Raw genomic sequence first — 12,218 nt, forward strand, 5'->3', positions numbered from 1 at the left:
AAAGAGCATAATAACATGCGGAGAGATACAGCGAATGTGGCAAAATGTTTGATTAAAAGTTGTATTCCTTGTACTGATTTTCCACCTTTTCCACATATTTGAAAATTTTCAAAATAAAACATTTGGGGCAAATGCTAAGAACACAAGCAAAAATAAAATCAGTCAGTGTTGAAATTTAATTATCAATATTGCTCTTGGGGTTTCTTCCTCCCAAACCTGCCGCCCTCCAGTGTCATGTCCATCCCTTAAAGCTACTGCATTTCAATCGGGTTTGTGTTTTAAAGTTGAAAGGTTACCCCTCACACTCTGCAGTTTTTTCTCCTAGTTGGCCGAACTTCACAAAGTTTTTCATTTTTATTTGCCTAAAGGGTACCATAGTGCACTTTAAAAACTTAAGCAAATAAAATTTTGCTTCCTAATTGGTACAGGTAATACCGTGAGATCAACCACTGGAGATTTTCATCTGGGAAAATGAGGTGATAAGGAATCACAAAGGTTGGCGGAAGTAGTCTTGTTTTAATCCTTTCAGAATCGCCAAGTCTCTAGCAAGAGCTAGTTATTTTTTATTGCCGGGAAGGTGATAGGAATTTAGCCCTTCCCTCAAATTTCTATTATATTCAGATGGAAACTAAAACAATTTTTTTTAATTATTATTCTTTTTTTTTTTGAGAGAGAGAGAAAGAGCTGCGAGGGATGAAGAGGAGCAGAGGGACAGAGAATCTCAAGCCAGGTCCATGGTCAGCGTGGAGCTTGATAACGGGCCTCAATCCCATGACAGGATCATGACCTAAGCTGAAATCAAGAGTTGGACGCTCAACTGACCAAGCCACCCAGGTGCTCCTCAGGTGGAATTTTTTTTATTAGAAAAATATTTTTTAACGTGTATTTATTTTTGAGAGACAGAAGGAGACAGAGCAGGAGCAGGGGAGGGGCAGAGAGAGGGAGACACAGAATCTGAAGCAGGCTCCAGGCTCTGAGCCATCAGCACAGGGCCCAACGCCAGGCTCAAACCCACGAACCGTGAGATCATGACCTGAGCCAAAGTTCGATGCTTAACTGACTGAGCTACCCAGGAGCCCCTCAGATGGAAAATTTTAAAAGCATGTATCATCTTTATTTAAAAGAGGTGATGAACACCCAAGAGAACTGAAAATGTATGGCTACACAAAAACTTGGACGTGGCTGTTCACAGCAGTATTACTGATGTAACAACCAAAAAGTGCAAACAATCCACATCAACTGATGGATAAACAAAATATGGTACATCCATACAACGGAAAATTAGTAATAAAAAGGAATAAAATACTCACACATGGCACAACAGGGATGAATCTTGAAAACATTATGCTAAGTTAAAAGAGCTAGAGACAGGGGCACCTGGGTGGCGCAGTCGGTTAAGCGTCCGACTTCAGCCAGGTCACGATCTCGCGGTCCGTGAGTTCGAGCCCCGCGTCGGGCTCTGGGCTGATGGCTCGGAGCCTGGAGCCTGTTTCCGATTCTGTGTCTCCCTCTCTCTCTGCCCCTCCCCTGTTCATGCTCTGTCTCTCTCTGTCCCCCAAAAAATAAACAAACATTGAAAAAAAAAAAGAGCTAGAGACAAAGGCTACATAACGTATGATTTCATTTATGTGAAATGTCCAGCATGGGCAAATCCATAAAGACTAAGTTTATCAGTGTTTGCCTGGGGCTGGGAGCAGAGGGGTCAGGAATAGGGGAAAGACTGCTAATGGGTAGAGGGTTCTCTTTAGGGTGATGAAAATATCCTGGAGTCAGATGGTGGAGGTGGTTTTAGAATTTTGTGTGAATACACTAAAAACCAATGAAGTGTGCACTTTACATGGGTGAATACTATGGTGTGTTCATAGCTCCTTTTTTTAATAAATTATACCTCCTTTTTTAAAAAATAACAATGAAAAGGTCCCATTTTTTTTTAAGTTTATTCCTACTTGGTCCCATTTTTTTTTAAGTTTATTTATTTTGAGAGACAGAGAACAAGCAGGCAAGGGGCAGAGTGAGAATCCCAAGAAGGCTCCATGCTATCAGTGCAAGAGCCCAACTTGGGGTTTGAACTGACTACCTGTGAGATCATGACCTGAGCTGAAACCGAGAGTGAGATATTTAACCAACTGAGCCACCCAGGCGCCCCATACTTGGTCCTTGGTCCTATTTTTAAGAAAAGTCAACGGGGAGCCCAGGAGCATATGGGTTTGGTTGCACCTTTAGTCTCCAAGTCACCACTGGCCAGAGTCAAGAGTGGCCCTGGACTCTATCATGCATGGGCAAAGCTCTCCATTCTCCCCTCCCCCACCCTCACGGGAGAACCATGTTATCCTTGGCATCTGCCAGGCCGGTTTTGGCGTGCCCCACCTTCCTACGTTGTAATCCCAGCACTTCCTTCCAAGCCCAAGTGTCATGCAAGTCTCATCCCCCATATCACCTTCATTTTCCTCATTGTGCTTACCATCTTTTATTCATCTCCTTCCAAAGTGTGGTTTTATTCACTGCTTTATCTCACCTGCACAAGAACAGGGCATAGCTAACAGCAGGGGCTCAATAAATTTCTGGTGAATGAATAAACTTGGAAGAAAAGTTTACACACAAATTTGCACTGTATGTTGTTTTAGAAAATGAAGCTCCATCCTTCAAAATAGGTTTTTCTTCCATAAAAAGACTTTCTCCTCTATTTAAATATGTATCTTTAAGAAATCTTGCACAAATAGTATTTTATTATAGACAATCTAGTTCACAAATCTTTACACACTTTAGGAAAATATTCAGGCATCATAAACATAAAAATTTCAATATGCAACATTAAATTTACAAGAAAATAAACACAAACTTATTTTTGAACTACGTGACGTGGTTATTGCTGCACTACCTTTATAATTCCTATCCAGAGTCCAAAAATGTAGTCAAGCCCTAAAAATGTAGCAGAAGCATTTCCGCACACTGGTATCCATAATCTAGTTTGTGCAGAAATGTTTCCACTAGATTCATAGAGTACTCTTTGGAAGAAAGAAGCAAGAGCTGGTCATTTGGTGGCCCTTCGGACCTTCTGCAACTCTTCAATGGGCTTCCATTGTTGGTTGATTGTTATAAGCTTGAAAAAAAAGAAGGAAAATACAAATGTTTTTCAGGATCTGTCCTTCATCCTCATGTCCCTTTTTAGGGTTTGTCCACACTCCCTTTTGGAAAGAGCATCACCGTAGTATTTGTAGTCAAAGAACCATTTCTTCCCATCTCTAAGAACATGCACAAAACAGTAATATGAGCTCTAAAAAGCCTTTGGGTTCCTGAGTGTTATGGGATCATCAAGAAAGGTCATATACATTTGCCCACTTTCACATAACAGGTTGTAGATTTCTAAGCTTCCTATGGCTTTAGGTGAATTATAAGTTCAAAAAGTGTGTCTGCTCCTGGTGAGTGGATGTAAAATGCTCTAGCACAGGGCTTGGCACACAGTAGGCTCTTAACCAAACTTCCTCATTGTAATTACTCAACAAAGGTACACATGATCTAAGTTATGCAGTAAGGGAAAAGGGATAGAGCTGTGGATAGTCCTTGACTTCCCAAAAACTCAAATTCAGAGGTTCTCATTTATCATCACAGTTACAGGACATAGGACATACCCCATACATATCATACCCCAGGACACAGGAGATGTAGATAGGGTTTTTTTGTTGTTTCAAAATTTTTTGGAGGGCACCTGGGTTGTTCAGTTCGTTGAGCAACCAACTTCGGCTCAGGTCATGATCTCACAGTTCATGAGTTGGAGCCCTGCATCAGGGGCTCTCTGCTGTCAGTGCAGAGCCCGCTTTGGATCCTCGGTCTCCCTCTCTCTCTGCCCTTCCCCCACTCTCAAAAATAAATAAACATTAAAAAAATTTTAATTTTAATTTCAGTTATAGTTAACCTACAGTGTTATATTAGTTTCAGTTGTACAATATAGTGATTCAACGTTTCTGTACATTACTCAATGCTCATCATAAGTGTGCTCGTAATCCCTATCACCTCCTTCACCCATCCCCCGACCCGCCACCCTTTGGCAACCATCAGTTTGTTCTCTATAGTTAAGAATCTGTTTCTTGGTGTCTCTCTCTCATTTTTCCTTTGCTCATTTGTTTTGTTTCTTAATTCCACATATGAATGAAATCATATGGTACTTGTCTTTCCCTGACTTATTTTGCTTAGAGATGCACGTAGTTTTAAAGATTCTAAATGTCCCTCACTAGGTCAAACTCTACTATTTGAAAGTTTTGTTTAAAAAAAGCTTTCCTGACAGATCTAAGTAGTGTTGATTCCAACAGACTCAGAAATATAAAAAAGTCTTTGCTATAGTCTTAAAAGAATGAGCGACTGTTAGGTGATTTTGTGTAAAGAGAACGCCACTCCTGTTTTCAGGAGCTCCTGTTATTTATCACAATAGACCTTGTATTAACCTTAGATAAGCAATGGATACAATGAGATAATATATTACAATAATGATGAAAGTTAATATTTAAGTACGTACTATGGGCTAGGCACTATGCTAAAGGGCGTTATGTATTTTACATTCTTTAATCCTCTTAACTCTGAGGTAGAATCCTATTATTGAGCCCAGTTTAGAGATTCTGAGAGCCTCAGAAAGGCCAGGTTGCCCAAAATCACCAGTGAATAATGGAACAAGGATTTGAACTAGATCTCCATAATTCCATAGCACTCCCTTTACCAACACTCAAAGGCATGCTGAAAGTGAAAGGTATTTTTTTAAAGTTATTTATTTATTTAGAGAGGGAGAAAATGAGTGTGGGAGGGGCAGAGAGAGAGCATCCAAAGCAGGCTCCACGCTGTTAGCATAGAGCCCAACGAGGGGCTTGAGCTCACCAACCACGAGATTATGACCTGAGCCAAAATCAAGAGTCAGCTGCTTTACTAACTGAACCACCCAGGTGCCCCAAAAGGGAAAGGTATTAAATCCATTTTGCTGCAAGGGTGCTAAAGCTTGGGGTAAATGTAAACCACTTTTTAATTTAGCAATACCTTGCTAGGTACATTAGGATCCACAGTTTCCCAAGGTTCTGGATTTTTTTTCCGATCAATGCTAAAAAGTAAAAGAAAGCTGATTAAACATCAAAGTAAGTAAATTTAAACCAACTCTGACAGTGGGTCTATAAGCATGCTGGGACATCACACGACAGACCTAGACTGACAAACAGGCATTTATCTGTTAGTTTGCTGAAATTAATGGAAGGTTACTTAAGGGAACTTCACGATTTGGCTCAAACATTAAGGATCAATTCCTCTGCAGGGTGAAAGGTCTGTATTCCTTTTATTGGGCTGAACTGGAGAATGTTCCCATAAGCTGAACAGCAATGGGGGTGGAAATGCCAGGATAAATGCAAGCAAAAACGTTCTTGCCCTGGTTTCTGGGACAGGGAGAGGGGCCGGGCTTGATCTCTGTAGATGGTGAACTCCGAGGTGCAAGGCCCCTGGGCCAGAGCCTGGCATTACCACCCTCTCCAGCCCTGCACTGGGCCAAGATCAGTTTCAAGTTTCTTTCTTCCTCATATTCCAGGATACATGGTATTTTACCTCCCTATATCCAGAGCTGAGGTTAGGTTCACTATAGACAAATGAATCTGTAAAGGCCATTTAAGAACTTTAAATTTCAAAACTTAAGTTAAAAAAAAAAAATCAGACCTTGCTGAAGAAGAGGAGGGTCAGTGGATGAAAGGATACTTAGATACAAGGAACAAACTTATTCTATTAATATCATAATTCAAGGGTCTTCCGATATCAGGCTGCTTTCTAGTCCCAACTCCAAGTTGACAATTTGACATTCTTATCCTGGGGGTAAAACTAGGAAACTGACACCATGCATTTCATATGCGGAAGGTCAATCTAGCACTGCTAAAAACGTTTGTATAAATGATGGCTACTTACATCACATCAGTCTTTTGAAGGGAATATACTGCAAAAGCCAAAGCTCCACCCGCTGCTGTGGTCATCATCAGCACCAAAGGAATAAGCTAACAGAGAACAGGTTTGAGGGTGAATATTCCCATGTTTCAGTGTGAAACATGTGACATATAACAGAATAACTATATATCATCTTACATACTTCCTTCAAAATTTGCACCATCTTTTCATCTTTAAAAATTAATATTTTAAGTCAAGAATTTCAATTGCTTTAAAACTTACTTCCTTCTTTTTCCTCAGGAGTTGGAAGAGGTTCATGATGATTTCAGTGTTGAATGCCAAATCTAGAATTAAAAAAAAAAATCCAAGATGCTGCTGAAAACTTCAGCCACTAAGGACCCAATCTGGCGGGCTCCAACCGGCCAACGTCCTCCCCAAGGCAGCCTGAGGCAGCTCACCTGGGAGGCGGGGCAGAGCGGCGCGCGGACGAGGAAAACGCCCCGAACCGAATTAGCCCTCTGCGTCCTCACTTTATATACGGACCGCAAATGATGGGCCGGGCCAGGGCGCTCAGGTCACGCGGGCCTGGCGGGGGGCGTGCGGAGGCTGACTCGCTTTCCCTTCCCGGCGCCCGGCTTCCGGGCGCCCCCTGCAGGACAGCCAGCTGGAGGACGCGCAGCAGCCGAACGCGGGAGCTGGCGCCCCCTGCCGTCCGGCGTGGTCCTTACTTGCCGCCCAGAGAGCTGAGGCTCAGGGTTGATGCTCCAGGTTGCTCCCAGCCCGGCCCAGCGGCCCAGCGACGCCAAGAGAGCGGCACCGAGAGCAAGGGGAGCTCTGATGGCCAAGGCCTGGATGAAAACCAAGCCCCCTAAAAGGAGGTCTGGAAAAGAAGCCGGAGAGCCGGGGTCTAGAGGGATGGAGGGGTGTGTGGCTCCCAGGAACAGGCAGGTAAATTAAAATCCATCCAATCACATTAAAAGCTCTAAAATAAGATGTATCTCCACATATGGAGATAATTATAATTAAATGTAAAATTCACTTCAGAACTCCCATGGTGTCCTGATTTGTTCCTTTAAAAATTTTAATTTCCATCCCCCTCCCCCCCATTTTTTTTTTTTTTTAATGGAAAAAATCAGGTGAGGGAGAAGATAACAGAGAGAATCAGGTTTGGAAAGGTTTCCTTCTCGGAGACGACTCAGTCTTTGGCGTCGTCTGGAAGTCTCCTTTTAACTAGCAGTCTCGCCTTGCACAGAGCATGCAGGCAGCTGCAAAACCACGGAAATAATGCTAACAACTCCATTAAAGCAAGCCCATGTGCTAGACTCTGTGCCGGAATCGTCTTCGGCATTTTTACAAGGTGAGTATGTTATATAGAGGCTCAGAGATACTCAAGTCACATAGTAAGAGGCGGAAATGTAATCAGAACCCATGCCTGTCTGACACCCAACACCCCTGTTCTTTCTGCATGGTGGCGCTCTTAGATACTGCAATTAAGCCAAGAACACAAGCGCCGTTATTTAAAAATAGTTATTAAAAACAATTATTTTTAAATTGTTTGAGGTTCAAGCTACCAGTTAACATTAAAAGGGAAACACCTTCATGTTTCCTGGAAATGATCAGACCCAAGATCTGTTTCAACCCCCTTTTAGTTTAAGGCTCGGGCTTTGCAGTGAAATGGCCCAGAATTCAGAGCCCACCCCTGCTACACTTCATTAGCTGAAGGACTTTGAGGAAATGAAACTTAACCTTTATGAGTCTCAGTTTATATATCCGTAAAATGGGAACAAACCTAGCAGGGGAGGCAGTTGGAAAAAATGTTAGAATGCATGCAAAGCACATCAATAAATAGTAGTTACTATTTGCAAAGATTTGTTTTATATAAGGAAGATCATAAATGTAGCATCACACCCACTTATTCTGATAAGGATTCTCCCTATGTAACCCCAGAGCTGTAACTGGAGACATTTTCTGGTTGGTTGGGTTCAGTAATCAATACATCAAAGAAAACTCAACATTAATTCTCTGTGGTTTGTATTGAATAGAATCAAACTTCTCCTGTCAGAAGTTTCTTTAAAAAGCGTCATGTGTTTCCAGGAAGGAAGGGAGGAAAAAGGAAGGGAGAGAGAAGGGGAAGGAGGAAGGAAGAAAGAGGAAGAAAGAAATTTTACAAGAATGTATTATGGCCCCCAAATTAAAATTAGAGTGTAGCCCTTGCTCACTGATGTCTGTAAACTGCTTTGCCAGTGCCGTTTCTTTTCAAAATGCAGTACTGTTTTGTAGTAATCTAGGCATTAACCTGGGGACAAGGGCACAGTAAATTTAAAAGATTAATAGGATATGAGTCCCTTACTTCAAGGTTCTTACAATTTAGTGCCTGTAAATAACCCCAGGCATGATGTGGCACCAAAGGCAGGTGAATAATTCCACCAAGGCGGTCTTTGAGAAAACTTACAAAAGGTGAAGATGTTTATTTGGCAGCAGTTAAGGAAACCAAATGCAGACCATATATGAAAGAATATTAAAGAAGTATTGTTCAGTTTGTTAGGTGTGATAATGATATTATGTTTATGTTAAAAAATACCCTCCCTGGGGCACCTGGGTGGTGCAGTCGGTTAAGCGTCCGACTTCAGCCAGGTCACTATCTCGCGGTCCGTGAGTTCGAGCCCCGCGTCAGGCTCTGAGCTGATGGCTCAGAGCCTGGAGCCTGTTTCCGATTCTGTGTCTCCCTCTCTCTCTGCCCCTCCGCCGTTCATGCTCTGTCTCTCTCTGTCCCAAAAATAAATAAACGTTGAAAAAAAAATTAAAAAAAAAAAACCCTGCCCCCCTTTATAGAGATTATATATGAAAATATTTAAGGGGGAAACATCTTTTTAAATCTTTTTAATGTTTAATTTTTGAGAGAGAGAGAGAGAGAGAGAGAGAGAGACAGAGCGTTAGCAGGGAAGGGGCAGAAAGAGAGAGGGAGACACAGAATCCAAAGCAGGATCCAGGCTCTCAGCTGTCAGCACAGAGCCCGAGGCAGGCCCAAACTCATGAGCTGTGAGATCATGACCTGAGCCTAAGTCGGCCGCCCAACTCAGGTAGAAAAAAATTTTGGTTTTGTTTGTTTGTTTGTTTTGGTTTTTTTGGGGTTTTTTTGTTTTGGGTTTGTTTTTTTTTTAAAGTAAGCTCTAGGCCCAACTTGGAGCTTGAACTCACAATCTCAAGAATTGCATGCTCTACCAACTGAGCCAGCCAGGTGCCCCGTAAGGGAGAAATATAATGACTGAGATTTACTTTATTTAGTTTTTAAACGTTTATTTATTGAGAGAGTGCAAGCTGGGGAGGGGCAGAGACAGGGGGATAGAGGATCCAAATTGGGTCTGCTCTGACAGCAGAAAGCCCAATGTGGGGCTTGAACTCATGAACCATGAGATCATGACCTGAGCTAAAGTCGGAGGCTCAACAGACTGAGCCACCCAGGAACCCTGACTGAGATTTACTTTAAAATATTTCTGCTAAAAAAAAACAAATGAAGCAGGGGCACCCAGATGGCTCATGGCTCAGTCCATTGAGCCTCCGACTCTTGTTTTCAGCTCAGGCGATGATCTCACGCTTCATGGGTTTGACCCCCACATCAGGCTGACAGCATGGAGGCTGCTTGGGATTCTCTCTCTCTGTCTCTCTCTCTGTCTCTCTCTCTCTGCCCCTCCCCCACTTGCACTCTCTTTCTCAAAAATAAACATTTTTAAAAAAACACAAATGGTCAACTTTAGTAAAATATTAATTAGTCTAGGTGGTAAGTATGTGGGAGTTTTTTATACTATTCTATGTTTGAAAATGTTCAGAATAAAATGTTTTAAAAATTACAAATTGTATACACAGATATAACGTACCCATATAACCATTAAGATCTGCTTATTTCTATTTGCGGCAATGAGAATTAGACCCAGACAACCACACTTACTTTCCTTTAAATTAATGCCATTTTACTGACCTTGTGGGAGCTTCAAGGTCAATATGTAGTTTGTTTTTTTCCAGGATTACTTGCAGGCACAGCTCCCACCCTTCAAACTCTGGCAGCTCCCAAAGAAGCCACTTAGGACACTCACCAGGATCACTGTCCGCATCTGCTCCAAAGCCTATAATTCCTTCAGGAAGCCTCCCCACCCGACCTTAATTGCCAGTAACTTCTAGAACCTTCTCTAGCTGATGCCCTTTACAGGGGTGTTGAACCATGGCTGCTTGGCTCCCAGTCTAAGAATTTCAACTTAGATTTTAATCAGCCCAGCTTAGTCTTTATAAGAAAAATATTTTTTGTTGAAATTCTTTCTGCCCATCCTTCAGTGTCTACCTAGTTACCAGGTTTAGTAAAAACTGCATTTGCTTAATTTTGGAATGTCTGGGAGTACACTATATTGTTTATGGCTGTTAATTGTGGCTCAGAAAAGAGTTTGGGTTCAGTGTATAGGGAAAGCTGTTCACACTTCCCAGGTGCTCAGAAGCTGAAGTATTCTTTTCTCACTGATTAAGAACACAGCTTTTACAAGTTTCCCAGAGCCATATTCAAATCACATTAAAACTGATCCAAAGAAATCCTTGATCTGACTTCATTATTTATCAAGTTTTTCAATGAGAGGAGACACATGGTTTTTGTTCTCAGGGGGCTTTCAAAGTTTTGTTGAGAAGTTACCATTACAATTTAAAAAGACATTTTCAAATCAAAACTCAGTCTCTGAACAATGTACGGGTACTACATTTCCAGTCTGGACACTAGAAACTTTTTCTAGGGAAAACAAGGAGTCCATAGCTAGAGTCTGAGTTAAGGGCCAAGATGTCTCAGCACTAGGATGGCGAAGCCTTAATGGCTGCCTTATCCCATAAAATCAGTAGCTGAGAGAGAACATGAATGAATTGTCAGAATTCTTTTTTTTTTTTTTTTTAATTTTTTTTCAACATTTATTTATTTTTTGGGGACAGAGAGAGACAGAGCATGAACGGGGGAGGGGCAGAGAGAGAGGGAGACACAGGATCGGAAACAGGCTCCAGGCTCTGAGCCATCAGCCCAGAGCCTGACGCGGGGCTCGAACTCATGGACCACGAGATAGTGACCTGGCTGAAGTCGGACGCTTAACCGACTGCGCCACCCAGGCGCCCCTGAATTGTCAGAATTCTAATAGGTTTCTGGGTGTCTTCCCTACTATTCAAAAGGGGTCAGTTTGTTAGAATAATTTTAATTGCATTCTATTTTATGCCTATAAATAAGACCGGTCTTTTAATTATTCCCAAGTAGTGAGGTTTTGCTTAATCAACAGACCTGGTTCCAGTCAGAAATAGGAAACTTTCAGGGCACTTGGGTGGCTCAGTTGGTTGGATGGCTGACTGTGGCTTGGGTCATGAACTCATGGTTTGTGAGTTCAAGCCCTCGCATCAGGCTCTGTGCTGACAGCTCTGAGCTTGCTTCGGATCCTATCTCCCTCCCTCTCTCTCTCAAAAATAACTTAACGTTACAAAAAACAAAACAAAACAAAACAGGGGCACCTGGGTGGCTCAGTCGGCTAAGTGTTGACTCTCAATTTCAGTTCAGCACATCATCTCCTGGTTCGTAGTTCAAACCCCAAGCACAGAGCCTGCCTGGGATTCTTTCTCTCTTCTCTCTGCCCCTCCCCTGCTCATGCTCTTTCCCTCTCTCTCAAAATAAATACACATTAAAAATTAAAAAAAAAAAAAATAGGAAACTTCCCGACTATGTAACATTTATAACTCGCATGTGTCACGCACTATGCTCTCCAGTACCCTACACTTGTTTTGAAGCACATCTTCATTGTGCTTAATTCACTGCATGATTTGTCTGAGGTCTGTGCTCACAGCTGGCCTACAGCGGCTGTCCATCTCATCCATTTACACTCCAGCATCTCGTATGGCACCTCCTTGGTGAAGAAAGGCTCAGTAAGATGCTTACCAGACAGACACTGTTAGGTGAGAAAAACAAGTTAAGAGCTATACCATGCATTTTTGGTTTAAAAAAAAAGATCTACACATGCATAAGGGGCTAAAAGGTTAAATATCCAAGTATTTTCTTTGTGTTTATCTGTATTTTCTAACATTCTATTACTTTTGTAGTAAAAGGAAATAAAAACATACATATCACTAGCTCCTTAAAAATTGTTTAGAACTGCAAAAGGAAAATTACAGCTATACGTGGAGAAATTGGACAATACTGTGAACAAGTGATCAAAATCAACACCACCAATATGAGTAGACTCACGTGCCTCCAGCTGTGATCTCTGACAACACAGCACTTATGTAGTGCACCACTGGTGATGCATAGCCTGAATCTA

The 12,218-nt window shown here is 41.9% G+C and overlaps 1 protein-coding gene across 2 annotated transcripts; it reads right to left on the reverse strand.

Annotated features, from left to right (window-relative positions):
• Positions 1 to 2,706: 2,706 nt before the first annotated feature.
• CB3H15orf48 (chromosome B3 C15orf48 homolog) lies at positions 2,707 to 6,492 on the reverse strand. Of its 2 annotated transcripts, XM_043555512.1 has the most exons (5): positions 6,357 to 6,492; positions 6,181 to 6,242; positions 5,923 to 6,008; positions 5,020 to 5,080; positions 2,707 to 3,100 (listed from the first exon to the last, which is right to left on the reverse strand). In XM_043555512.1, the coding sequence occupies exons 2-5, from the start codon at positions 6,214 to 6,216 to the stop codon at positions 3,032 to 3,034; spliced, it is 252 nt and encodes an 83-aa protein (XP_043411447.1). In that variant the 5' UTR covers positions 6,217 to 6,242; positions 6,357 to 6,492; the 3' UTR covers positions 2,707 to 3,031. The 2 variants fall into 2 exon arrangements, with proteins under 2 accessions (XP_043411447.1, XP_043411446.1); XM_043555511.1 differs by lacking the exon at positions 6,357 to 6,492 and having other exon boundaries at positions 6,181 to 6,344.
• Positions 6,493 to 12,218: the final 5,726 nt, after the last annotated feature.

Source organism: Prionailurus bengalensis, chromosome B3, assembly GCF_016509475.1.
Source record: "Prionailurus bengalensis isolate Pbe53 chromosome B3, Fcat_Pben_1.1_paternal_pri, whole genome shotgun sequence".
Classification (NCBI taxonomy): Eukaryota; Metazoa; Chordata; class Mammalia; order Carnivora; family Felidae; genus Prionailurus; species Prionailurus bengalensis.

Coding starts and splice junctions, on each gene's coding strand:
- CB3H15orf48 (XM_043555512.1), bottom strand. CDS start 6,216: ATGAACCTCTTCCAACTCCTGAGGAAAAAGAAGGAA. Junction 5,081..5,922: donor CTTCAAAAGACTGATGTGAT/GTAAGTAGCCAT, acceptor TTTACTTTTTAG/CATTGATCGGAAAAAAAATC. Junction 3,101..5,019: donor ATCCTAATGTACCTAGCAAG/GTATTGCTAAAT, acceptor TTTTTTTTCAAG/CTTATAACAATCAACCAACA.